The sequence below is a fragment of the Meriones unguiculatus genome, chromosome 3 (genome assembly GCF_030254825.1).
Source record: "Meriones unguiculatus strain TT.TT164.6M chromosome 3, Bangor_MerUng_6.1, whole genome shotgun sequence".
Taxonomy (NCBI): domain Eukaryota; kingdom Metazoa; phylum Chordata; class Mammalia; order Rodentia; family Muridae; genus Meriones; species Meriones unguiculatus.
Window position 1 is genome coordinate 11,093,684 of NC_083351.1, and position 26,642 is coordinate 11,120,325.

At 48.4% G+C, this 26,642-nt stretch overlaps 1 protein-coding gene across 4 annotated transcripts; it reads left to right on the forward strand.

Moving 5' to 3' along the window:
* Positions 1-393: 393 nt before the first annotated feature.
* Positions 394-26,638, forward strand: Szrd1 (SUZ RNA binding domain containing 1). 4 transcript variants are annotated; one of them, XM_021629708.2, is made up of 4 exons: positions 394-488; positions 18,882-18,931; positions 20,561-20,815; positions 23,682-26,638. In XM_021629708.2, the coding sequence occupies exons 1-4, from the start codon at positions 438-440 to the stop codon at positions 23,782-23,784; spliced, it is 459 nt and encodes a 152-aa protein (XP_021485383.1). In that variant the 5' UTR covers positions 394-437; the 3' UTR covers positions 23,785-26,638. The 4 variants fall into 4 exon arrangements, with proteins under 4 accessions (XP_021485383.1, XP_021485435.1, XP_060235147.1 ...); XM_021629760.2 differs by having other exon boundaries at positions 20,564-20,815; XM_060379164.1 differs by lacking the exon at positions 394-488 and adding an exon at positions 7,357-7,519 and having other exon boundaries at positions 20,564-20,815.
* The last annotated feature ends 4 nt before the right edge of the window (positions 26,639-26,642 follow it).

Here is a 26,642-nt window from a genome sequence, read left to right on the forward strand (position 1 = left end):
AATATAGAAAGGTTTCCAGAATGTTGTAGAACAAAACACATAACTTGTAGCTTAGAAAAAACTTAGGCTCACTTTTTTTCTTTTGCGATTCAAGTTTTGACAAGAAAAATTGTTCTTTCAACAATTGCCTGTCCTAAGAAAAGATGTACAAAGTACAGTTCCCGAACCGAAGCAGGAAGTTCTTTTGAATTCTCTCTCATCCAGTGAACGAGCTCAAGTGTTGCCCTCAAGAAAGATGGAAGCTATCTGACGTCCCTGCCTTCTTCCAAGATGGCAGACGAGGCTCGCTGGGGCCTGGCCGGGAGCCTCTTCCGGGCTGGGTGAGGGGGCGTGGTCCATTGAGGAAAGCCCTGCGTGCCTCCGCCCGCGACCCAGGCGCGCTTCAAGGCGCAGGCGCGGGGAGGGGTTGGGGGGGAGGAGGGAAAGCGGCGAGTAAGATGGAAGATGAGGAGGTCGCTGAGAGCTGGGAGGAGGCGGCAGACAGCGGGGTAAGGAGGAGCTGCCGCCCCGCGTCAGGGCCGGGCGGACCTGGCGCGAGGGAAGCCTACGGGGAGCGGGTCTGGGGATAGTTTTCCCCAAGGAAGGGTCTCCCACACCGGACCGGAGGTGGAAGAGAGGCCCCCGGTCCCGGAGCGCCGTGAAGGCCTCTTAAAGGGGCCGCGTTCCATTTCTCCCTCCACCTTTCCCGGGTGCCTCTCCGCCCCGCGGTGTGCGCGTCGCTCAGGACGCCCCACCTTCTACCCCGGTCAACTTTCTCTTGTCCCCGCGCCCCAGGGACCATTTTAAAGTTCTTGTGCTCTGTCTGGTGAGGGAGGGGCTCGGGCGGCGTGCCTGGCTCGGAGGAAGAGCGGGAGGAGGCCCCGAGACAGCGGGGAGCAAGCAACCATGTGTCCTCTGGGACCACTTGGCGCTGGGCCGAAATCCCCCGCCGCTGTGCGCCTTCCGCCGCGGTGAACGAGCCTGGGTTTTTCTTTTTTTTCTTTCCTTTTTCCTCTTTCAGTTTTACTCCAAATGCCCGAGGCACTCTGGTCTCCCTGGGGTCTCAGCAGAGCTGCCCCTAAACTCAGCAAACATATGCTCTTCCCCGGGACCCACCCAAAGATCTGCGCAGTGGGGAGGACCTCGGAGTGTGCTCGTCCGGGCGGAGGGAAGGGAAGAAGGGTGTGATTTGTAAGATAGCCTCGTGTCTGCCAGGAGAAGGGGAGATTACCGATCGGTGTGATCTGGGAGTTTTTGCTTGCCTCCAAAAGTTACAGAAAAAGAAAAAATTACCCCAAGTACGAACTCCTCATCTCGTAGGTTCGTGATTAATATGGTGATTTCAGAGTTTGAGGTTCGACGAAAATGTCTCTTTGGTGGCCATGTGTCCGGCGCCTGGGCTGGGCTCCGGTGACATACTCCTCAAAAGCTTATGTGTGCGGTATCACATATTCCAAGGTTGATGAGGAGCTGGGTCTGTCTGCCCATGGAGCTTCTAACAAGCACAGCAGTGCTGTATCTTACCAGGAATTTTGAAACTTGGCTTGGAAGTTTTTCTGCTGGTTCAGCATTTCTCGAAAGTTTGGTGATGTTTTCCCACTTAGCGCTAAGGAGCCTTTGAAGGAGTGCTTGGTTCAGAGCTCATTCAGTACAGTGTTTAAAGGTACCTTCCAGCTTGAACCAAGGAAGTAAGGTAAAGGGTTTCTGTTTGGTTGGTTTGGTTTTGGTTTTTATGAGACATGGTCTCTCTACATAGCCCTGGCTGTCCCGGAAACTCACCACGTAAACCAGGCTGGCCTCGAACTTACAAAGATCTGCCTGCCTCTACCTCCAGATTGCTGGAATTAAAGGTGTGGAGCACTACACCCAACAAATAAGATTTTTACAGAGAGCAACAGGTGTCATTTGGTTATTTATTCATTCCACCAGTGTTTTTGAGTTGATCCCTAACATTGATCCCTAACACAGTGCTATGTGTTAGGGAGTGTGTGTAATATTGACTTCGCTAGAAAATGCACAATTTCTGGTAGAGGCACTTATGGCCTGCCTCTAGGAGTGAACCACCCAGACACCCCTCCTGTCATCCCCTGCGTAAAAAGCCCTCATTTATTTCTGATTATTTTTATTTATTTACTGGATTTTGTTTTGTTTTTGAAAAGACAGGGTTTACAGGTTTTGTGTAACCCAGGCTATCCTATAATTTGCTCTGTAGACCAGCTGGTCTGGAACTCAGATATCTGCCTGCTTCAGCTTCCTGAGTGGAGTGCTGGGATTAAAGGCGCACACTTCCAGCTCTTTTCTTTTTTAAGGTTTACTTTTAGTTGAGAAAGTGAGAGCCTACGCACCTTTGTTCATGGATGTGTAGATGTGTGAGGATGCCAGAAGTCATAGGCTGCTCTGGAGCGAAGTTACAGACCACTGAGGGCCACTTGATGGGAGTGCTGGGAGTGGAAATTTACTCTTTAGCAAGAGCAGCGGGCACTTGTTAACCACTGGACCAGCTCTCCAGCCCCTGGCCTTCATTTTCAATATGTTTGCTTTGTGTTTTTGAGACTGTCTTATTTATTGTCCTTTCATTGTGAAGAGACACCCCATGACCAAGGTAAGGCCTATAAAAGAAAGGCCATCGAGACAGGGAGCTGCTGGCAGGCATGTGGGGAAACAGGACACTGGGCCTGGTGTGAGCTTTTAAAACCTCAAAGGCCACACCTCCTAATCCTTCCCAAACAGTGCCACAAATTGGGCACCAAGCATTTAGACATAGGAGTCTATTGGAGCCATTCTCATTTAAACCATCACATAAAGTTTCATTGTGTAGCTCTGGCTGCCTGGAATTGACCACGTAGTTTTGGTTGTCCTTAAACTTTTTTTTTTTTCTATCCTTAAATTCTTAGAGATCCACCCACCTTTGCCTCCCAAAGTGCCTGGCCTCAAATGTTTATTTGAAGAGTTTCTGTTTGTGAACGTCAGGCTTTTGGTGCAGAGACTACCCTAGACTCAGCCTTTCTGATGCTGGGATTATAGACATGGGCCACCACACCTGGCCTCTAAAGGTTGTCATGAATTTGATTCCCTTAAATACTCCATTCTGAAGAAGGGTGGGGAGGGCTGAAGCATATTCACATCACTGCATCCAGTTGACTATCCATGCCTTTCAAATGCAGGCAGTTGCTAATATTAAAATTCTTAGCTTTAGATTACCCTCTCTCCTGCTGGTAATGAGTTTTGAATGTGCCCAACCTCCAAAAAAGAAAAGGCCTAAAGAAACAAGCAGAACAAAACTTAGGTAGAAGCAGAGAGATTAGTGAATGGGAGCTGGCTAGTTGTAAAAGTGTCTAGACTCCATGGATCCAGAGGATCAATGCCCTCCAACACTACAGAATTGGATCTTGCTGGAGTGTTTTTCTCCTGTGTCAGGATCTGAAGTCATTTTTTCCCTTGAGTGTCTTTGGAATACCCAGTGTCGTTCATGCTGTTTCCACTGACAAAAGGGGGGACGTAAAGAAACAACTCAGGTGTTTTGTCACCAGGCTGCTGCTCATCTGTGGCCACTTCCCTGCTGTACAATTGTTCCTTTGCTGTTTCTTTGAGAGAGGCTGCAGCTACAATCTAAAGAATTCAGAGAGAGTACAGCTTCCTTTCACCAAAGAAATGTTTGTTTTGGAGACAGCCTTGGCTGGCCTGGAACTCAAAAAGATCACCTGCCTCTTCATCCCGAGTGCTGGGATTACAGGTGTACACCACTGCACCCAGCTAAAGAAATGCTTTTTCAAAAATGTGCCTGGTGGGGATGTGAAAATGTGGACTTGAGTCACTGTTGATTTAGACCGTATTGATAGAAGGTGCCTTGAGGATCAGACCCAGGGCCCCAAGGTACACCTTTACTCTTGCTTCAAGCTTTGAACTGTGTCCTTTATCTTCAGCAAATCTCAAATGCAATGAGAGCAGCTTGTAATTGGAAGACATCTTCCTGCCCCAGAAAGTAGATCAGCAATTGTTTTTTTGAGACAGGGTTTCTCTGTGTAGTCCTGGCTGTCCTGGAACTCATTCTGTAGACCAGGCTGGCCTTAGAGAGCCACCTGCCTTTGCTGAGATGAAAGGTGTGCATCGCCACACTCAACCTTGGTTCTGGTGGTTTGAAGCTAGTTTATACACTCCAGTTGTATAGACAAAATACATAGACTGTGGTCTGTCTTCTTGTTGATGAGCCACCTCTGCTAGCAGAAGGTGGGTGGCTCACGAAAGTAGGCTGGTGGCTATACGGCATTGCAGCCTCTCATGTCTGTATCCCTATGAAACTTTTTCTTGCTCAAATTAAGCAGCTAATGGGAAGAAAATGGATCTTTTCCCACATTTATTTATTGTGTGTGTGCGTTGGGCCTGGGGGAGCTTATGTGGAGGTCAGAGAACAACTTGACCTCAAGTTGGAGAGTTGGTTCTCCTTCCATCATGTGGGTTCCCAGGGTTGAACTTGGCATCAGCACCCTTACCACTGCGCGACCTTCTTTTTTTTAAAAGCAGAGTCTATGAAGGCCAGGTTAACTGTAAAGTCAGATCCTCCTGTAAACTATGATCCTCTAGGATCATAGCTGTGTGCCTTCATTTCAGCTATGGATTTTAATATTGCCTGTACCACGAATGAACCCAGGGCCTCATAATACCAGGCAAGGGCTTTTACTACTGAGCTCATTTGCAAGCCCACTAAAATGTCTCGTGCAAGTTAAAGAATAACTAGGTAACAGGTCTTCTGGATTGAGAATTTAAATGTATGTTTACTTTCTACCCATGTGAGTCAGTTATCTGGACATTGCCCCATCAGTGATGCTTGGTGGCATGAAAGCCTATGAAAGCGTCCATAATCATATATATATCATTTGTATGCCAGCCACTGGACCCTGCTATCCAGTGAAAGAGTCAGAGGAACAGCAACACTTTGTGTAGAAGGTGTAGAAGGAGTGCAAATAGAGTGCCAGAGAAGGTCTTGTGTAGGAGATGGTGTCTACATGAATTTTTAAAGACCAAGAGCCAAGAATAGTGGTACACACTTGTAATCCCAAGGCTCAGGACACTGAAGCAGAAAGGTCATGAGTCTAAGGCCAGCGTGGGCAACATGTCTTGGGAAAAAAAGAGGAACTATAAAAGATTTGAAAGTTGGGCTGAATGGAGCCATGTCTGGTCACTGGGCAGGTGGTGGTGTGGCCAATGCACACATGGATGAGGCGCTGTGTGGAGAGCTTCCCACACTGCAAGTATTTCCTCCTGGCTGGAGACACTGATGTTGGCAGGGCTCAGTGGAAAAAGATGGAGCCAGAGAGGTTTGTAAGGGCGCTTTGAACTTGCTTCTGGGAGCTGCAACTTTGGCCTTAAAGCAGTGGAAAGCTTTAAATAGCTGCCTCCCTACCTCCTCCCTCCTTTTGCCAAGGCCAGACAGTTGGATTTTCATTTAAAAGATTAAATCTTTTCCTTTCGTAGGAGTGGCCGTATTCTTCAAGATGTAGCTGTTGTCATTTTGGAATGTGTGCAGTTGTCTTTGTAGTGGGCACAAAACGGCAAATGAGTTAGTTTGGGGTTCCGTGTTGCTGATTTCTGTCCATCTTTACAGTAAAGAGGACAGTTAATAGCTGTAGTGTCAAGCCATACACACCCAGCTCTGCCAAGCAGGAAGGCCTCAGCAGTTTCTCATCTTTTCGGGAAGTCTGGGACTTGCAGTATTCTCTGAAGGTTTTTTTTCCCCCCCAGAGTTTTTGGCCAATTTAGGCTTGATGGCCAATAGGTGGCTGTCCCTGACCTCTGGAAAGAGATCTGCTTTCCTGTGGTTTCAAAGAAAGGATAATGAGCTTTTCAGCAGTGGCTCCAGTTTTTTTTCACTGGGGCTCCATGCATGCTCTGGGTGTTAGGGGGAGCTGCCATGGTTGCAGTGGACTGCAGCCTTGCTTTTCCTTCTGCAGGAGAGAATCCTGTCTCTCCAAGGCTGTGGTGAAATCCTCCAAGAGAAAGTTGCTATTGTGGAGATGTAGGTACCCAGACATGTTCTTGGGGCCAGCCCTCTTAATAGTCCCCTCCTCTAGGGACACTGGCCGCCCTCGGTGAGCACCTGTCCCCTGCTGAGTCAGGCAGCCGGCCTCCACAGAGCACACAGTGTTTTCTGAATGCCCCCCTCACAGGCGGAGATTATTTTCCTCCTGTTAAGACAGCGACTGGCTTGTTGGTTTCCCAGGAGGAGATTGAGTTTAAATACTTTACCTGGCTGTGGCTGAAATAACTTTTTTTTTTTTTAACTAATTTATTATTTCTTTTTCTGGTACGAGGGATTGAACCTGGAGGGCGCGTGCCACTGGGTCCTCTGCTCTTGTTCTTGCAGCGCTGGCTGTAGCTGGAGAAGAGTACTACCTGGCATGCCATCAGAAGCCCTGAGATTTCATAAACAGTCTTACCTCTGTTAGCCTCTGACACACAGCTTCCCAATGTCTTGTTCTGCAGGATGTTGATCCAAACAGTAAGATTAAGAAACCAAATGCCACAGAAATTAGGAACAAATCCCATCAGTGATTTATCTTGTCCCTGGTGCCAAGATGTCCGCTCTGTACATAGGAAGTTAGTCAGTCTGTTTCTAACAGGATAGTAAATGTGGACAATAGAAACCTTGATGCTTGGGTGAGTTGTATGGGAGTCTGGAGAGGTAAGGATTGACTTTTTTTTTTTTTTAAGATTTGTTTATTATGTATACAATGTTCTGCCTGCATGTACACCTGCACACCAGAAGAGGGCACCAGCTCTCATTATAGATGGTTGTGAGCCACCATGTGGTTGCTGGGAATTGGACTCAGGACCTCTGGAAGAGCAGCCAGTGCTCTTAACCTCTGAGCCATCTCTCCAGGCCCCCAGGACTGACATTCTTTATGAACCCTGAATCAGATTCCCAGCTCATGATTTGGCCTTTGTGGGCTTACAAAGCATTGGTGATCCTCCAGCTGTTGGTTCTGTTTTTCTGCTCCCTGTTTGCACTGCTCACAGCTGAACAGACACTACCCCCCAGATCCTACAGTTCCTGACTGGAAGAGCTTGTGAGACAGTAGAAGCTTTACATGCTTTTCACTACAGTTAGTCTGACTGCACCTTTATGTCTGTGCTCACTGACCTCAAAGGGTGGAAATTGATCTATCCCTGATCCTGTTGGGGGTTGGCCTGTTGTGCTGTGTATTCAGATGCTGAATTCTGTGTCCCAAGATCTGGTTGCAGTCTGGGCAGTCTGGATGTGGGCATTGTCATGACCATTGATCAGTGTTGGGTAATCATTGTTTCCCAGTTACCTTTGATTGGTTAATAAAGAAACTGAGCAGCCTATAGCTGGGTGAGGGAGGGCAGGGAAGCTGGACTTCCTATCCAGTGAAGGGGTCTCAGTAGGGACCGTGAGGTAGAGAGAGCCGGAAGAAGAGAAGGGAGGAGGAAACAGAGGGAAAGAAAGGACGTGACCATGAGGAGCTGGCCATGAGGACTGACCTGGTGGTGGAGCAGAAGCAGCCCAGGCCAGACCACTATGGCAAGTAATTTGGGGCCAGACTAGAGTAGAGGGTTAGAACAGATGGGTGTATGTCCAGCTTTGGTGCTTTAAGGCTTGTTGAGTAAATCTAATAGGGCTCTGTGTCAGTTATTTGGGAGCAAGAGAGGGTGATTGGAAAAGGCTCCCCCAAACTATACTTTATCTCAGCATTGTTGCCCATTGTGGTAGGCGTGTCATCCCAGCACAGACAGAAATCCAAACTTAGACAAAAGATCTGGGTGTTAGACAAAGTCCTTGAGCTGGGACAAACAGTGGGCATAGAAGAGGCCCTAGTGCAGAATTTACTAATTAAGCGTTAATTAACTAATAATTAATTCTACATGCTCCCCTGCTCCTGTGCGCAAAGCAAGGAAATCATGAGGTCATTTCCAGCCTCTTTGGTCCTGGGCCATGTTCTAGTTGTTTATACTTGCCTGTCACCAGGTCATTAACTGGTAAAGTGCTTCAGCATGCTTTGTTGTTGGTTTCTTGAAGTTCTCCCGGCTTCTCACCTGGGCTTGACCTGCTTCTGTAGCAGGGTGAACTGAGACTTACGCATCTCAGGAGGCTCAGTGCTTGCCCACTCTAACACCCAAACTTTGACTGCTGGCGAGGTGCTACCTGGCTGAAATCTTGAACAAAACATTTTCTTTCTTTAGTTTGACTCACTATGTAGCCCAGATAGGCCTTGAACTTGTGAACCCCCTGCCTCAGCCTTCCTTCATCTGGTTTGAGATAATTTTTACTTGTGGCCAGGTGAAAAAGAGATTACAAGTATTTTTTGCTCAGGATTAAACTGTTAGGTTTGAGTACTCTCAGCTGGGTCCTATTTGCACTCCTCTCCTCTGGAGTCCGCTCTTTGTCTTGTGGCCCATTTGTGTTCTCTTCCGCCTGCCTGAATGCCACCCATTGATTCTAACTGGATTCGATAAGTGCACCCTTGGGTGTACATAAAATTGTAGGTGTTGCGATAGTAACCATTCGTCCTCCAAAGTCTGCCCACCTGAGCCTTTCTTTGGAAGAAGTGGCTGGAGGTCTCCATTAGGAAAAATGGTGTCTTTACGCTTTTTCTTCCCAGTGTGGCCACAGAAGCCTCTTAGCCTGGGGATTTTATGCTGCGTCTGATTTTGGAGTAGCTAGCTCTCTGCCTTTCTCTCAGCTTCATTCTCATTTGTAAAACTGAGTTGATAGATTTAACCTGGGGCCTGGAGAGTGAAGGCTGGGGTGAGAACTGGAGGGAGTCACTGCCCTCCAGGCCCTGACAGTCCTGCCTGGGGCTCACAGGTCCTAAGAATGCCCAGGGCATCTTGTGCTTGCTGTCTCTGAGGACTAATGTACTGACTGATTCTTCTCTGAGAGTGGTGTTGCTCAGTGCTGTGTGAAAACCAAACTGGTAAAACAATTAAAAAAGAAACACACACAAAGTGGAGTGCTGTAGACTTTGCCCCGTTTTATTTGCCCTGCATGGATTCCCTCCCACACGGAAACTGATGAAGTGTCCAAAGCCAAACATTCCATTGTGTCAGGGCTGCAATTTTCAGTTTCTGAAGCCCTCTCTCCTGGGGTCCTTTTAAATTGCTGGGTCTGGTTTCTGCTGAAGAGCTATTTCCTTTTGTAACTGTCTGGCTGCCATGAAGTCATCTGCCCTTTCTTGGGAAACCTGGGCTCACGGGAACCGGGCCTGGGTGCAAAGACTGGTTGCTTCCATCACTAGTTGTGTGCCTTTATCAAGTCACCACTTGAATGTGGAGCAGGACTGAGTGGTTGTGGTAGGAATCTCCAATTCCTACCACAGAGAATGTGCCACAAAAGAGACTGCAGGTCCTGCTCTCCCACCAAGGAATATACACACAGGTCCACACACGGAGTGGAGGGTGTGGAACAGTCCCAATCATGCCCAGCTTGAGTTCTGCCTCTGAGCTGCACCCCCAGCCAACCTTAGCTCCAGTTTGAATGTGTACTAGTCACTTCCTTGAACACTGAACAACCCAGTTGAGCACTGGCTCCAGTCCATATAGAACTGTGGTTGTGACATAACCTCTCAGAATTAGTCCTTTTCCATCTGTAAAACTGGGTCAGATATAAAATTGCTCCATTAGGGCCATTAACAGATTGCTGTGTCGGGCATTGTTTTGGGCTCTTGGGCCAAGTGTAAAGTGTCTGCTCACAAAGCTCTGTTGGTGAGATTGCCAGCATATGCTTCATATGGAGAAAGGCATGAAGAAAAGCAAATGGATTTAGGGGTATGGGAAGCATCAGTGACTGGGGCAGAATGCATTTTATATACCTGAATCTAAGGACTAAGGTCCTGGAACTAGTCTGATGGTGCTACACCCGGTCTACATACCAAGTTCCAGGACAGGCAGGGCTGTGTAGAGACCGTTTCTCAAAACAAACAAACAACAGCAACAAAAAATAACAAAACCAGAAATACCAGAACAAAATAAAAGATGAATGTTCAGTGCAGGGATAATTGTGCCGACATACCAGGGCATTACTGGCAGGGAACAGTGAGTGCACAGGCCTTGTCTGAGGAACAATGGAAGCCAGTGTGGTGGCTAAATGGGGAGGGGAAGTAGTCCATGAGGTCAGAGGCACTGGGGAGCCAGATTTGGTAGAGACATTTGGTCTAAGACATTAGACCTTGAAGCAGGAAGACATAGGCAGTTTTAAGTCTCGATCTGGCTATGGGGAATACAGTTGGAATGGGCAAGAGCCAGGGGCTGTTGGTGATATGGACCACTACTGTGAAGAAAGTTGACTGTGTATTTTGAAAGCAGAACCAACGAGAGCTGTTGAAGTGGCCTGTAAAGAGGACACCAGAGTCTTAGGTGTGGAGAAAGCAGGCTTGGATGGGCTCAGTCTTACGTTGACAGCTCTTAGAGTGGGACAGTGATGTGGCGCCTAATATCTGTCAGTGTGTGTAAATCTGTGGACCTGGATCAGTATAGCCAGGATGGCTAGGTGTGGTGGCACAGGTCTGTAATCCTAGGCTGAGGCAGGATTACCATGAGTTTGAGATCTACCTGGCCTACAGGCAAGGCCCTATCTCAAAAAGAAACCTACCCAGGGTCAGTGAGATGACTCAGCAGTTGAGGCACTTTCTGCCAAGATTTGCAAACTGAGTTCGATTCCCAGGACCCACATGGTAGAAGTCGAGAACCTTTAGCCTCCACGTGCGTGAGATAAACAAACGCGATTAAGGGAAAAAGAGGAAGGCCAAGCAGGCATAATGGCACAGGGTTTTAATCCTAGCACTTGGGAGACAGAGATCTCTGTGAGTTTGAGGCCAGCCTAGTCTGCATAGTGAATTCAAAGGACAACCAGAGTTACATAGTGAAACCCATCTTGAAACAAACTATAGGTAGATAGATAGATAAGCCACCGTGGATGTAGCAGAGGGGTCTAAACTTTGGGGTCGCCAGCCTTCAAAGGTCAGGAGGGTGAGAAAGAGCCTCTGGGGGCAAAGACAGGATCTGAAGAGTGGTGTATGGGCCAAAAAGCAGCTCTTCAGAAAGAAGCTTTGGGCAGTCAGGTGCTGCTGAGGAATTGGGATTTGGCATCCCAAGTCTGGCAGCTGTGGGCTCCTTGGCAAGCTTGGCTAAGTGGAATCAGGCCTGATTGAAGCCAGATGGTGAGTGTGGTCCAGGCAGGGCCTGCACCAGCTTTGGGTACTAGGTTAAGTGCTCCTTGCTTTTAGGCTGATAATGCGGCCTCCCTCGAGGTTTACCTCAGTTGGACCATGCTAAGGTGAAGGTACCCTGTGAACCACAAGTGTCATATTTTTTCTGTCTTTCGAGATAGTGAGATAGTCTCAGGCTGGCCTAGAAACTCACAGAAATCCAATCATTATGTATTCAACGTCCTGCCTACATGTGTGTCTGCAGGCCAGAAGATGGCACCATTACCGATGGTTGTGAGCCATGTGGTTTGCTGGAAATTGAACTCAGGACCTTTGGAAGACCAGCTAGTGCTCTTAACCTGAGCCAACTCTCTAGCCCTCTTCCATCTGTCTCTCTGTCTGTCTGTCTCTATCTATCTATCTATCTATGGACAATTTTGGGACAGGTTCATCATATAACCATATTACTGGCTATGTGAGCCAGGCTGGCCTGAAGCTTACAGAGATCCACCCCCCACACCCAGCCTAGTGTCTTAAATTTTACTCAGTTTATCAGAAGTGATATTGTCCCATTATGTAATCCATATTAAAGACTTTAAAGTATGGAGCGAGAGAGATGGCCCAGTGGTTAATTGTTGCTTTTGCAGAGAACCCACATGGAGGCTCACAATAGCATGTAACTCCAGTTCCAATGATCTAATCCTCTTTTCTGGCCTCCACAGGCACCAGGCACACAGATGGTAGATACATACATGCAGGTACCGATAAAATAAAATAAATAAAAATTGGTTCTTTTTTTTTTTTTAATCATTAGAGATTATAACTACACTATTTTACACTCTGAATTAAGTGGAAAATCTGGTGTACATTTGGCACTTAATAGTCACCTCAGTGTGACCCCAGCTTGAGAGGTACACAGAGCTAGTGCAGAGGGGGGTGTCCAATACTGGGCCAGTGCAGACACCCTGAGAGCTGAATGTGTTTTAGTGGGAAGGGGTTTCAGGGGAACATTTCCCTGACAGGTAAGACAAATTTGTCCCTTTAGGAGGCATCTTCTCTTCCTTCTTTGCCTCTATTACTCTTTTCATTCCTCTTCCTCCCTGTTTCTTTTGCCCCATTTTTCCTTGCTCTAATCCAACCCACATTTTCTGCAGTCCACAGCATAGCAGGAGTGCTCTCCGTGCACTGGTCTTGCCACAGCATTTCGGCCTCTGTGGTTTGCTCTTGCCTCTGCCCACCAGCACAGCTGGCCTGCTCACCTCTGGGCCCCAAGACTAAGGACATCTGCTTTGCAGCCATTTTTCCACAAATGGTGTTCTTCAGCTCTCTCCCTTCTTAGGGAAGCAGAATGGACATGGGAGACGCTGATGAAGCCTAGACTTCCACAGAGGAGTCAGGCCGGATCCTGTGCCCTGTGGTGACCCACTTAATTAGAGTGGAATGTTTTCTCTCACTGTGGGAGGAACAAAGAAGGGAGCAATGTCTTGTGAGAAATAGAACAGAAAACAGGCTTTCCCACATCTGTAGTGAAAGGCACATGGCCTCAGCCCCTTAGAGCGTCTCTCTTGCTCCCCTAAAGTATAGTTTTGGCCTTTTAATTTAGCCCATATATAGTTCAACTTTTCTTTTTAGGTTTGCTTTCATACTTTTTTAAAAGGCATCAAAAGCATATATACCAGTGTTTATAATTTGGACTATCTTGGACAGTTGCTTAATTTTTGAACTTGGGGTGCTAGAATTTTGGGTGCTCATGCAAGGATGGAGCTACCGGAGGAAGTAGAATGATCAGGGACAGCCAACCCAGCCAGTGTGAGCCAGTGTCTCTGCTGCTGGCTGACATGTGAAACTGCCGGACCGCATGCAGCACAGATACAGAAATGGGCTCTGCAGCAGGTGTTTGGAGAGTGCTGTGGGTTGGGCATCTAGACTAGAGACGGCCCTTTAAAGGCACCAGAACCATCTCTCTGTTTTTTTGTTTTGTTTTGTTTTTTAATGTTATAGATCAGAGTTTGCTGTTACAAATTGGTTCTTCTTAGGAAGCTGTTGCTCTTCTTTTGGGATAGAGTCTGACCTTGCTGGCTTCAGAGTCAGCCTCGCGGTCTCAAATGCTGAGAGTATAGTCATGAACCCTCATACTCCTCTTACTTTATGAATTCTTTTGCTTTGTCCCTAAGTGACAGAGTCCTGCCCAGGTTTGCGGAAACCATGAGGCAAGGTGGGCAGGAACCAGCTCTTCTGGGTTGTAACATTGGCCACCCTGAACCAGGGATATGGGTACCAATGTCTGTTGTGGGCCTGGAACAAGCTACATAGATCAGGCAGGCTGGCCCACAGCACACAGACACCAAGCCAGCTCTGTTTGTTTCTTCTTTATACCTCTTCCCACACATACCTTTCCCTATCCCTGGTCAGTTTGGAGATGTGTATTTCTGTCCACCCAGCTGTGGCGCAGACTAACTCTGGAAGGAAGTTCAAGTGATCATTCCTTGAGTGTGAGAGAAAAGCCAGAAACTGACAAAGACAGGTAGAAATTATCTGAGAGAAGTTACTGACTGTATTGCCAATGAAAGGGGATATTTTCTAATCTAGAGCCAAAGCTTCACTGGAAGCAGCATACTGGACTGTTAAAGGTTAGGTTAGTTGCAGTAGTCACCAGAGAGATCCTGTTAGCTGTACGGTGGGATGGGGCAGCTCACCATCCCTCATGGCTGGATACTGTGGCAGGGGTGAGGAGCATGGCTCGGGAGAGCTGGCAAGAGCAGTTTAGGCCCCAGAAGGACAAGCCACTTCCTCCCACTCTCGTAGAGTTACTGGGGAGTGTTGGGGTATATTCACGGTGCCACTGTGAGGCCCAGATAGCCTGGATTTCTCTCTCTTGTCTTGCTGCTGCTTCTGGGGGGGGGGGATGTCTCAGGGTAAGGGGGAATGTTGGGGATTTTAGTGTATGTTATGTGATTTTTAAAAAAGATTTGTTTTATGTGTATGAGCATTTTGTCTGCACACAAGAATAGAGAATTGATTGGATCCCTAGGAACTACAGTTAGAGATGGTTGTGAGCCAGCCTGTAGGTGCTGGGACTTGAACTCATGACTTGGATGGGCAGCCAGTGCTCTTAATCACTGAGCTGTCTCCCCAGCCCTATTTATTTATTTATTTATTTATTTATTTATTTATTTATTTATTTATTTAGCTTTTTGAGGCAGGGTTTCTCTGTGTAGATCACCACCACTGCCTGCCTTTTTTTTTTAAGATTTATTTTATTATTTGTGTGTGTGTGTGTCTGTGTACAAGTATGCACACATGCATGCAGGTGCCTACAGAGGCCCTGGAGCTAGAGTTTGAGGCAACTGTAAACCACCTGATGTGTATACCAGAAGCCAGGGCCTCTGCAAGAGTAGCAGGCTCTCTTAACCACCAAGCAGTCTCTCCAGCCCAATTTGAATTTTTTGAGGCTTTTCCACACAGTCCAGACCAGTTGGGAACTGTGGCAGTTCTTTCTCACCCTCCCAAGCACTGGAATTACAGCAGTGCGCCACCATGTCTGGCCAACCTCTTCATGTGTGCACAGTGTATGTATGGGGATGTGCTCATCTGTGTATGAAATTGGGAAGCCGGAGATTGACTTTTTTGTTTTGTTTTTCCAGACAGGGTTTCTCTAGCCCTGGCTGTCTTGGAACTCACTCTGTAGACCAGGTTGGCCTCAACTCATAGAGAGCTGCCTGCCTCTGCTTCCCAAACACTGTGATTAAAGGCATGTGACACCGCCCACCAAGGGTGACTTTATCAGTCTCCACCCCTTTTTTTTTTTTGAAACAGGCTCTCTAAACCTGGAGCTTATCATAGCAGCTAGACTAGCTGACTAGCAAGCCCTCGGTTCTGACCATCTCTGCCCCCAGGGCCATGGTATAGGCTTGTAGCACTGTGGCCAGATTTTACCTGGGTGCTAGGGATCAGAACTCAGGTCCTCAGTTTAGCCAGGGAACCATCTCTCAAGTCCATTGTTTTAGTTTTTATTTTCTGATTTAGGATCTCATACTCTATAGCCTAGGTCTACCTGGGACTCACTCTGCCATCTAGACAGACTTCTAACTGATGAACATCCAACCGCAGCCTATCTGGTGCTAGGGTCGCAGGCAGAAGCTGCCAGAGCAAACCTTTGGCAAACCTTTGGCTCTGATCATCCTTGCCTTTCACATAGACCCCTGTCCCTTCTGTCTCCCTTGTTCCTGCCCAGATTTCATAAAAGTAGGCTGGGACTGGTGAGATGGTTCAGCAAGTAAAGGCTCTTGCTTTAGGTGCCTGAGGACTGGTCTCCGATACCAGCATGGTAGAAGGCGAGAACCAGTTCCTGAGAGATAGCCTCTGCCTTTCACATGTGCACCCTGACAAGCACCTGCACATAGTGAATGCTAAACTTTAAAGTTCTATCCATTTATCTATTGAGACAAAGTCGTACTATATAGTTAGCCTTGGCTGTCCTGGAACTTGCTATATAGACCAGGCTGGCTCACCTGTTTCTGACTCCTGAGTCCTGCAGCTAAAGGTGTGCGTCAGCCTGCCAAGTTTATTATGTGTATGGGTGTCTTGGCTGTGTGTTGTGTGTGTGTGTGTGTGTGTGTGTGTGTGTGTTGTATATTATGTGCACATCTAGTGCCCGTGGAGACCAGAAGAGAACATCAGGTCTCCTGGGACTAGAGTTACAGACAGTTGGAACCTATCATATCGGTGCTGGGAATTGAACCTGGGCACTTAGGAAAAGCAGGCAGTGCTTTAACAGCAGAATCATTGTTTCTCCAGCACCTCCTCTGGCTTCCCAGGACACAGTACATGCAGGCAAACACATGAAAAAGTTAAAAATAATAAAGTAGGCTATCTGAGGCCCTTCCATGCTCTTACCTCCTTTGGAATGACTTTTTCACCATCATACTCCTGGCTTCTACCACAACTTTCTGCCAGAGACTCTGCAGGCACATACATTGTGAGGTTAAAGGTCATCAACAGCCAGTGAAGCTGCTGCCCTCCCTCAGGTGCATTCACCTGGAGGGACTGGTTTTACTCAAAGGACCATCCTGTCCAAAGCATCAGCCTTCCTTCCTCCCATGGTTCCTTTTTCTCTGGCTTTGTTATTCTTCAGACCAGGGAGCCTATGTGATACCATTTTCATTTGCCTTTTGAGACAGGTTGCCCTATGTAGGCTGTATTCCTTCTAGATTCATTCTGCCTTGGAAGTCTTTTTACTTTATCTGTAAGTGAAATCAGGACCCCGAGGAAGAGCCAGAGTTGCTTCCTGCCTCAGCCCACACACACTGGTGTCATAGGCATGCTTGGCCATGCCCTGTGTTCACATGGTAAAGCCTAATAAAGCATGTGGTGTTTGGGTTTGGCAGATGATCTTATACATGGATTTGGACCCAGAGAAAGGAATCTATTTCACTTAACAGAGCACAGTGTCACTTGTCACCAAAGACTTCTCCAGGAGAGGGCACAGCACACCCAAGTGATCCTTAGTCACCTGTCCAGTGTTTATGTCCCTTTTTGTCTTTGTCCTGGGTCTACTCAGAGCAGTGTCAGAGCTTCAGTGTTTGTTGCTCTAGCCATAGAAGTTGGTGACACGATCAAGGCTCTGGGCATCTTTATTTTAAAAAAAAATTAAAATAAAATAAAGTAATTTGGTCTTTGTCAGAGGCCAGAATCTCCAGGCTGATGCTTCCGTGTGAGGCACAGCAGTGTAGGCCTGTGTGGTCTCTGGAGGTTCTCCTTGGAGTACACTCTTTGGGAGAGTTGTAACTGGGCTCAGTTGCCAGAGCCCGCCTGCAGAGTGGAGCAGTTCTTGAGTGGGGAGTGAGGATTGAAAGAAAAATTTAAAACCAACACACTACACGTGGGATCTGTTCAAGAGGGCTGCCAGTAGAAACTCGAGCATGGGTTTATTCCACAATCCCTTTTTATAGTCAGAGCAACGCACCGCAGTACAAGGAAGGGATTCTAGAAGTCAAACTTGTTTACCTCGACCACTTGTCTTGTGTGATCCTCACACAAACAAAAGGACAAAACATTCTGCCTAACTCTGACTCCAGGTGAAGGCTAGGGTGAAAATATGTTTTTCACTGAGAGCCCAATAACAAAGCAGCCTGACAAACAAGCGGCTCTCCACAGGTCTCCTTTTTCTATATCTTTAAAATTGAACATAACTTAATAGCTGTGGAGCAGAAGAGTGTGCCTGTCTTAGGTTGTCTCTCTGAAAGATACATTTTTACCCAGCATTGGTACATGAATTCCATCATTCATGCCCTGTCTTAAGTTGAATATTCTTCAAAGGAATCTTATCTGTCCTTGACTTCCAACCTCCACTAGGGTAGATACTGGAGTTTAATCTTATGCAGATCAGCTTTTACATTTATCACTGGTAGGAGACATGCTCCTAATAAGAGTAATAAACCAAGTCCTATAACACTCCATAAAAGTGACTTTGAAGATGACCCCTTATCAAAATACCAAGCCTGAGAAACATTCACAGGAACCATAATAAAAGGCTGAACATGGTAAATATATATATTCAAAACAGACAGGCAAAACACCTTGCTATTTGTTGAATCCGATTTTTATGATAACAGAGGCTTTGTTGAATTAACCATTAGTTTTCTTACTGGAAAACTGAGAAACTGCCTCTCTCTCTCTCTCTCTCTCTCTCTCTCTCTCTCTCTCCCTCTCCCTCTCTCTCTCTCCAGTGATTTTAGCTGTTGCTTGACATTGCTAAGCAAATTTTGACTTCCATAATAAATGATCTTCTGCTAAACATTCTTTTGCTAATTTCTTCCAGTCCCCTGAGTAGAGACCCTCCTTAGACAAGGACTTTAACAGAGTTTGAGTGAAAGGTGCTGTAGGACCATATTGAGAAAATGCAGTTTTCAATTCTTTTAATTGTTTAAAAGGTATAGGAGCATGGACTTTCACCATATTACCCTGTCCATCAGGTTCCTCTAGAACTGGAAAACCGTAAAACTCAGTTATATAGTCTTCTTTCCACCTAGCCTGTTCTTTCTCCAACTCTGCAACCTCATTAGGATCTAAGTTATCCTCAAAGTCTTCTCCTAACAAATTATTAGAAGGGACATACAACTCTTCTGGAGGAGCTGATGGTTTAATCTCTTTTTGTCTTGAATCCTCCCGTTTTTCTTTCCTTTTCCTCTCTAACCCTGAAAGTTTCACTTTCTCAGTTCCATGCTGTATATACAGACTATTTCTAATTAAATTCCATATGAAAAAAAATGAGGCTACTGCCTTGTCCCATTTTTATTCTCAAATTTTACTCACCGTGCCCTTTTCTCTTTACTTTATGTTCCGAGCTGGCCAGCAGGGCTGAGGACTGGTAGCCCAGTCCTGTTCTAGTGCAGAACAGGAACAATAGATTAGAGGTATGAGAAAGGCAGGCTCAGACGTGGCCCTCTGAGCAGCTGAGTGGGAAATGACTTGGTTATGTGTGTGCTGAGAACGTTGGAGTGGTTGGAGTGACTTGGAAGGACAGAACAGGTGAACCCAGCCTGATGAGGTCCAGGACTACTGCTGTGCTCATGGGGCCAAGGGGAAATGGACCTGCAGAGGGAGCCAGCTCCCCAAACCTTAAGGTCCATGTCCCTGGCTAGAGAGAGGACACTGCCCTCGGCCTGGAAAAAAATAGAGACTTAAGGTTTTATTTGAGAGAGATTTTTTTCCACTTTTATATACATTTTTTTCCTCTAGGAAATAGACAGACGGTTGGAAAAAAAACTGAAGATCACACAAAAGGAGAGGTAAGGCTGCTGTCTGGCGTGAGGGCTCATGCTCTCTGCTGCTGGAGAGCTGGGCAGGCAGGGTTCTCCAGCTGGCTGGTAGTGTTAGCATAGGCTCCTGGGCAGCTGGCTCTTCCCTCCCAGTAGGTGACCAGAAAAAAACACTGCACTGAGGCTTCCGGGTGAGGCTTAGTGTTGCAGCCGTCTCCAGCCTCAGGGGCCTGTGTGAAGTCATCTGAAGCGAAGAGGGAAGGTGATAAGTTGCAAGGTTTTGGCTTAGGCGTGGCTGTGTCCCAGTGGCTCTGAGGTGTGAGGTAGTTGTTTCTCCCTCTGGGTATCGATGTCTTTTGTGACATGAAGGGTTTGGACAGATGATATCTCTGTGACTTGGAGACTTGGCAGTTTAGGGTATTAATGAGGGTATCTTGGAAGGAAGGATTCTAGGACATTCTTGAGAGACCTTTGATTGTTTTCTCACCATCATGCAGCGTGGGACATGGGATTCAGAGTGGGTGACTTTGGGCTTAGATAACCCAGGGACAAGCAAACAGAGAAGAACCGGCTGCATTCACTCCCCCAGGGGATCCTGGGAGTCTCCTGCCCCACACTGGCTTTCCAGACTACCTATGGTTGTGATCAGAATGCTGGCTCCTTTACTCTTCCCAGGAGCTGCTCCCCGTGGTCACAGGTCCCTTTACACGCTGTCCACACTCAGCCTGGACCCTTGCACCTGACCCGGAGCACGCAGTTCCCACCCTTCCTGACAGTCCAGGCTCTGGCAGAGGTCTCTATGGTTGTGAGCAAGAACTGGTTGACAGGTCTGGGGCAGCCCTGGTGGCTGGTGTAGATGTTTTTCCCTACCTTGCTTCCATCCTCGAGTTTGGCTTCTGTTTCTTCTCTCCCTGTATTGTTGGCCCTCTTTGTGTTTGGGGAATTTCACCTCTGCTTGTGGCCACCTGGCATTGATGTACACATCTACTGGCCTTGGACAAGCCTTCTCTTTGGAGCGTTGCCAAGCACTGTTTCTATGCCCGGCCTTCGCCCTAGCCCCGCCGCCGCTGCCCAGCAGAGCAGAGAGCCCTGGTAAGATTTCTCTTCTCAGAGGCTCTCATGTGGCGGTGACTTGCTGGTCTGGTGCAGCCTGTCTCTGAGAGGTACAGGTCACTTGCCAGAAGGCAGAGAGAGTTTGGTAAATCCTGTCTTGCTTGTTGCCGGGTAGAGTGGCATAGCAGGTGTCTGTGTATTGTAGTATTTTGAGCACACGCTGTGGGAGACCTGGACTGAGGGGCTCCCAGATCATCAGCCTCTCATACCCTGGTCTGTGTAGGGAAACCGGGGTTTTCATCAAAGTCGTTGCATTGTGGGTGTGGCCAGGTGGTGCTTGCTGGCCCTGCCATGCACACGGAGAGGAAGCCCCAGGACCATAGGTTGGCGAGCTGGCCCCTGCAGGGTTAGACCTGTGGAGCAGTTCTGTACCCTACAGAGCTGGTGGCAAGGCTGCTGTCCTGCTTGAGGAGTGGGAGTGCAGTTGTCCGGTCATGGGCCAGGTGAACAGTAGGAAGGGAGAAGACAGTGATGAGGAGGGTGTGGGGCTTGGATGGGTCTTCTGGACATTGTGGGATTTGTGAAGCTGTATTTGCTCTTTGTCAGCAGGAAATCCAAATCTCCTCCCAAAGTGCCCATTGTGATTCAAGACGATAGCCTTCCCACGGGCCCCCCTCCACAGATCCGCATCCTCAAGAGGCCCACCAGCAACGGTGTGGTCAGCAGCCCCAACTCCACCAGCAGGCCAGCCCTTCCTGTCAAGTCCCTCGCACAGCGGGAGGCAGAGTACGCAGAGGCCCGGAGACGGATCCTGGGCAGCGCCAGCCCTGAGGAGGAACAGGAGAAACCCATCCTCGACAGGTGAGTGTACATGCCGGCAGTGGCAGGGGAGGAGCTGGTAGAATCTGCATGCGTACTGGCTTGCTGGGCACCTTATGTGGGTTCTGGGAATAGAACTGAGGTCCTCAGATTGAGGGGCAAGCTCCATAAGCACTAGCGGAGCGCTCTCCAGCCTAGGGTGCTGCCAGGTGTAAGTGGGCACCACAGTGTTCAGGCTTCACAGACCTGAGAGGATGGGCCTTGAGTCATCCTCTGCCAGCTGCATGCATTTCAGCTATTTACCCTGATGCCTGATCTCAGAAGTAGGGTAAGGCTGATTCTGCCTTGCCAGCCAGCATTGAATGCTTTCTTACCAGTGAGCAAGTGGCCATAAGGGGCTGAATTCTACCCAGGACTCCAGACAAGCCCAGTATGGTTGCCTGGGTCGCTAGGAGCCCTGAGTTTTTGATGAAATTTTAATGTTTTCACTTGTATCTTTTTTTAGTTAAAAAATTTAGATTTGTATAATGTGTGTTTCTTTCTGATAACATAGTAATTGTTAAACATGCCTTTGGAGCCAGGCAGTGGTGGCACACTCCTTTAAACCTAGCACTTGGGAGTCAGAGGCAGGCAGATCTCTGTTTCAGGCCAGCCTGGTCTACAGAGCAGGTTGTCCAGGATGGCCAAAGCTACACAGAAAAACCCTGTCTCAAAACCAAAAAACTAACCCCCAAACCAACCAAACAAACAAAACCACCTGGAGACATGGCTCAATCAGTAGAGTGCTGGCTGCACAGTCATGAGGACCTGAGTCTGGGTCCCCAGCATCCATTCACAGGCTGGGCACAAGCTGCTGAGATGGCTCAGCTGCTGAGTGTGCTTGCTGCCAACCCTGACTGTCGAGTGCAGTCTCGGGAACTGTGTCTCACAGTGGAGAAAACTCGGGAGCTGTGTCTCACAGCTCCGGCAGGTTGTCCTCTGACCTCTGTACCTGTGCTTGCTGGTGCATATCTCACATGCACAATAAGTTTGAAAAAAAATTAAAAGAAAATACGGATGGGCTGGAGAGATGGCTCAGAGGTTAAGAGCACTGCCTGCTCTCCCAAAGATCCTGAGTTCAGTTCACAGCAACTACTTGGTAGCTCACAACCATCTATAATGAGATCTGATGCCCTCTTCTGGTATGCAGAGTACTGTATGATAAATCTTAAAAAAAGGAAAATGTAGTTGGAGATTGAGGAAGACACCAAATATTGACACATAAAAATCCTATTTTTGACACAGGGTCTCATTTAGCTTAGGCTAGCCTCAAACTCACTATTGTAGAATTACCTTGAATGCTGATCCTCCTGTCTCTGCCTCCGACTGCTGGGATTACAGGTGTGCACCCCCTCACCTGGTTTACATAGAACTGGAGTCAAATATATGGCTTCATACATGCCGGGAGTCCTCTCTGCTAAGGCACATGTCCAGTTTATACATTTGGTCTTTTGTGACACTTTCACCCTGCAGCCTAGGCTGATCTGAGTCCTCCTTCCCCAGCCTCCTTGGTGGTAGGATTACAGCCACAGCACACTTGACTGCTCTTTTCTCCCCAGTATTGGGGACTGTGCCTTTAGGCCTGCCCAGGCGCATGTTCCAAGTCCTCTAGTTTGGAGGGTCTTCTCTTTGCATTTATATTCTGGACTCGAACAGGTGATCGAGTGCTGTGTCTGTCCCTTCTTGGTGGTGGTTTAGTTTTAGTTTGCTTTTTGGTTTTGGTTTTTAGTTTTTTTGAGTCATGGTTTCTCTTTGTAGCCCTGGCTGTCCTGGAACCCACTCTGTACACCAGGCTGGCCTCAAACTCAGAGGTCCACCTGCCTCTGCCATCCAGGTGCTGGGTGTGTACCACCATGCCCAGCTTGCTTTTTGGCTTTAAAACCAAGTTCTCACACATGCTGGCGTGGAATTCACTGTGTAGCCCAGGCAGCCTTGCACTCAGGGTGGTCCTCCTGCCTCCCTAGCACTGTTACAGGCGTGTGCCACCATGTCTAGTACCATCGTTGTTTTGAAGGAACATCCATTCTGTTTTCTCCTCTTAGTCTGCACCTGTCTGGAGTGGGAAAGTCCATTTCCTTCTGTCTTCTCTAGTACTAGGAGTCAGCAGCTAGCCTCGTGGTTTGGAGGGAAGCAGGAGGCAGACAGGTGGGTGCCAGCTCACTGCAGAGCTCCTGGCTGGGGGCCCAACACTGCAACAATCTGTATTAGTTGTTTCTATGGAAGATATGCTGTCCATGCCACTCCTCCCTCCACAGGATGGGTGTGCACACTCCCTCTGCTTCCAGATAAGTAATGGCAAATGAAACGGGGGAGCTGTTCTTGCTGTGAGTTAAGATGGACCATGGGCCTTTGTCCTTCCCACAGGGAGCTGCCAGAGTGGAAGATGCCTCAGTCAGCTTGCTAAAGGAGGCTCAGCTAATCAGGTTGGCTGGTAACCCCAGCCTCAACCATGGCTTGATATTTTTTTGTTTGTTTGTTTGTGTTTTTTTTTTTTTTTTTAAGGGTCAGAGCGGGAGGTGGCTCAGATGGTAAGAGTGCCCACAGCACAAGCATGAGGACCCCAGTTTGAATCCCCAGCACTTACATAAAAGCCAGGCAAGGCTACCAATGACTGGGTGGGGCACAGGGGTATGTTGGGAGGCCAGATGGACTCCTGGCCATTGGCCAGTCAGCCTAACCAATTGGTGAGTTCCAAGTTCAGTGAAAGACCCTATCTTGAAAAGTAAGGCGAAGAACAATGGAGGATGCCACCTGGTCAGCCATACACATGCACCTGTGCACACACATGTCCCCCCTCTCAAACATGGCATGCACAACAGAATGTGGGCATCTTTTACATCCTCAAGGCCTTCCTTTTATCTTCCTTTAGGCCAACCAGGATCTCTCAACCTGAAGACAGCAGGCAGCCCAGTAATGTGATCAGACAGCCTTTGGGTCCTGACGGGTCACAAGGCTTCAAACAGCGCAGATAAATGCGGACAAGAAAGGATGCCGCTGCCACCGCTGCCGCCACCATCATCGCCTCCTGGATTGTCTGCCATGGGTTGCACTGCCATGGCAGACATCTGGACTTGAGCAGAGGGAACGACCTGACTTACTTGCACTGTGATCCCCCTTGCTCCGCCCACTGTGACCTTGAACCCCATGCACTGTGACCTCTGCCTTCCCCCCTTCCCACTGTGATTGGCATGTTGACAAGGGCTGTCCCAAGTCAATAGAAAGGGAAAGGGTGGGGATCAGGGGAGGATTGGGGGAACCTACCAAGGACTCAGAGTAGAGGGTCAGGCAGTGCCACTTGGCCACTTGGGGTAAAGCCAGTGCCAGCAATAACAGTTTATCATGCTCATTAATTTGGGATTTCAAACACAAATGAGAACTCCCCCCCACCCACCCCAAGTGCATGTCGCCATCACTTAAAAGTAAGTTCCATTGAAAATATCCTTTCCTTTTTTTTTTCTTCCTATTTTTGTTTATACAAAGAATCTGATTTGCAAGAAAAAAAGTGCATGGAAGGGGTTTTAGCAGTTTAATGAATTTTTAATTGAGAAAGGGTAGTTTGGTAGTCACTTAAAGATGTTTCTAGGGAATTTGCTAGAAACATTAACCAATAGGATTTTGGAAAGCTTAGCTTCTGTATTCCTACTGCTGCCCAGAAAAGGGGCCGGGCTCGGGAATCCCCCTTCCTCCAACCACCACCGTGGGTGAGCATCTGTGCCTATCGCCTTCCTTCGGCTGAGTCCCACCTGAGTTGTCTAGAGAGTGCTCCGAGAGCCTGGGGGAGGGTGCTGACCCCACCTTAGTATTGTGGGAGATGGGGAAAGTGACAGGTTTCCCTTCCCATATCCCTCAGGGTGGCTCCCTACCAGCCAGGTTTGCGGCTTCTAGGGAAGGGCAGGGAGCGACTCCGGGCTCAGAAAGGCAGTGGTGGCACTTGTCCAGTGTTTGCTGTCAGTGTAAGCCCAGGAGAAAGTCTGGCTTTAGAACTCCAGGCCTGTGCCTGGGGTGGTCAGAAGGTAGATGGTCCTGTCCCTTCCAGCAAGACTGGAATGCTTAAGGATCTGAGGCGTGCCACATCTGTTGATGGTCCTGGCTCAGAAACTATAGCTGGTACATTTCCTGGGTGAAATGAGTACAGTAGGAGTAAAGCAGTTGGAGAAGAGTTCATTAAGGAAAAACTTTGCATTGCAAAGGCAGGTGGCTGACAGGTTCCCCAGAGGCCTCAGATGCGCTTTCCCGTCTTAGAGCAAGGCTGGCATGAAGGCCATTTCTCCAAGCCGGGAAAGATTTGCTTTGTCTCTTGATGGGAGAGGCTTGAGAAAGCAGCTGTATCCTACCGGGATGCAGGCTTTGTAGCCTCTTCCAGTGCACTTCGCCTTATGCCTGGGCCAGCCTGGCAGCCTCCCCTCTCCTGACCAGCACTCAGCTTTGGGAGTGGGTGGTGGTGTGGGATTATCAGGGCAGCCATGGTGGCCAAGGTGTTGAGCTTGAGCTGAGTTTTGCAGGATCACACCACCTTCAGTCCCCTGGCTTATGCCCTGTGGCAGTGGCCCACATCATCATCCCCTTAGCAAGCAGCTCTTCCCCCAGCACAGCCCTAGTCCTGCCTGAAACCAGGGGCGATCTGGGAGTAAGCTGTGACAGAGCCTCAGCAAGGGGGTTGACCACCCCCAGGAGCAGGTAGAAAGGAACTTGGCTGCTAGCTCATAGGCTAGGGCCCACCCACAGGGATAGTGGTTGTGGTTGAAGGACAGACTGTCCTTTCTTTGGAGAAGGGTGTAGAAACCCCGCTTGCCAGGCCCCCTCTAGTGGGAGCCAAGGGCAGCTGGTGTCTGCACATTGAGAGCATGCAGGAGCGGCTCTCCCATCTCACTGTGGCCCGTGGAGGCCCCACCCACAGTGCGCCTGCCCACCAGCAGCCATGTATTTGGCCTCCTAGATGGAGACGTGGCTGGCATGCCGAGAGAAGGAAAGAAAGGAAGAAAAAACAGACTGGTGTTGGGGGAGGTGGGAGGCATGGGAAACGGTTTGGACTTTGTGTGTATGTGTGTGTTTGTGGGTTGGTTTATTTTAATTTGTGTGTGTGTGTGTGTGTGTGTGTGTGTGATTATTTTTTTTCCTTTTTTTTTTTTTTTTGTAGTTGTCTATAACTCCATAAGTGCTATTTTTCTTTTTCTTTCTTTCTGTCTTTAAGTTGCAGGCTTTGGCTTGGAAATCCCCAGGGGAATGAGGGGCAGGAACCTGAGGCTGCTGCCCTTTTGTCTGCCTTCACGGTACTGTCCCTTCCCCCAGCTCTTCCTGGACCCCATGAGCCAGGCCTCAGCCCTTCCAGCTAACCGCTTCCCATGAGCCACTACTCTGATGTCAGCCTATAACCAAAGGAGCTGGGGGTCCGGGTCTGGTGACCAGCCCTTCTCAGTCCCCTCAATCAGGGTGCTCCCCACCTGCAGGCAGGAGGCAACACCCTATCTGCTGCCATCAGCCCCTTCCAGAGCCCGCCTGTCCCGCCCAGCCCTGTCCTGCCCCGCCATACCCTGCTCTGCCCCATCTGGGGGTGCTCTGCTCAGGGATGGGCCGGCAGGGCTGTATCCAGTCTCCCTGGTAAGCAGAGACTCAAGAAAACCTCCGGGATCCTGCTTCTGGTCATATGGCCCAGGGAGGACCCTTGGGCATCTGTACAGAAGGGACTGGGAGGGAGGGCCGCACCCTGCAGTCTTGCTCTGCTGGTGTAGCAGGCAGCTCCCCACCCTAACCCCCACCGCGGGCTCCTGAGTCAGCAGATTAAGCATTTTATAAATTGTATTTTAAATACATGTTTTAAACTTGTCAGACA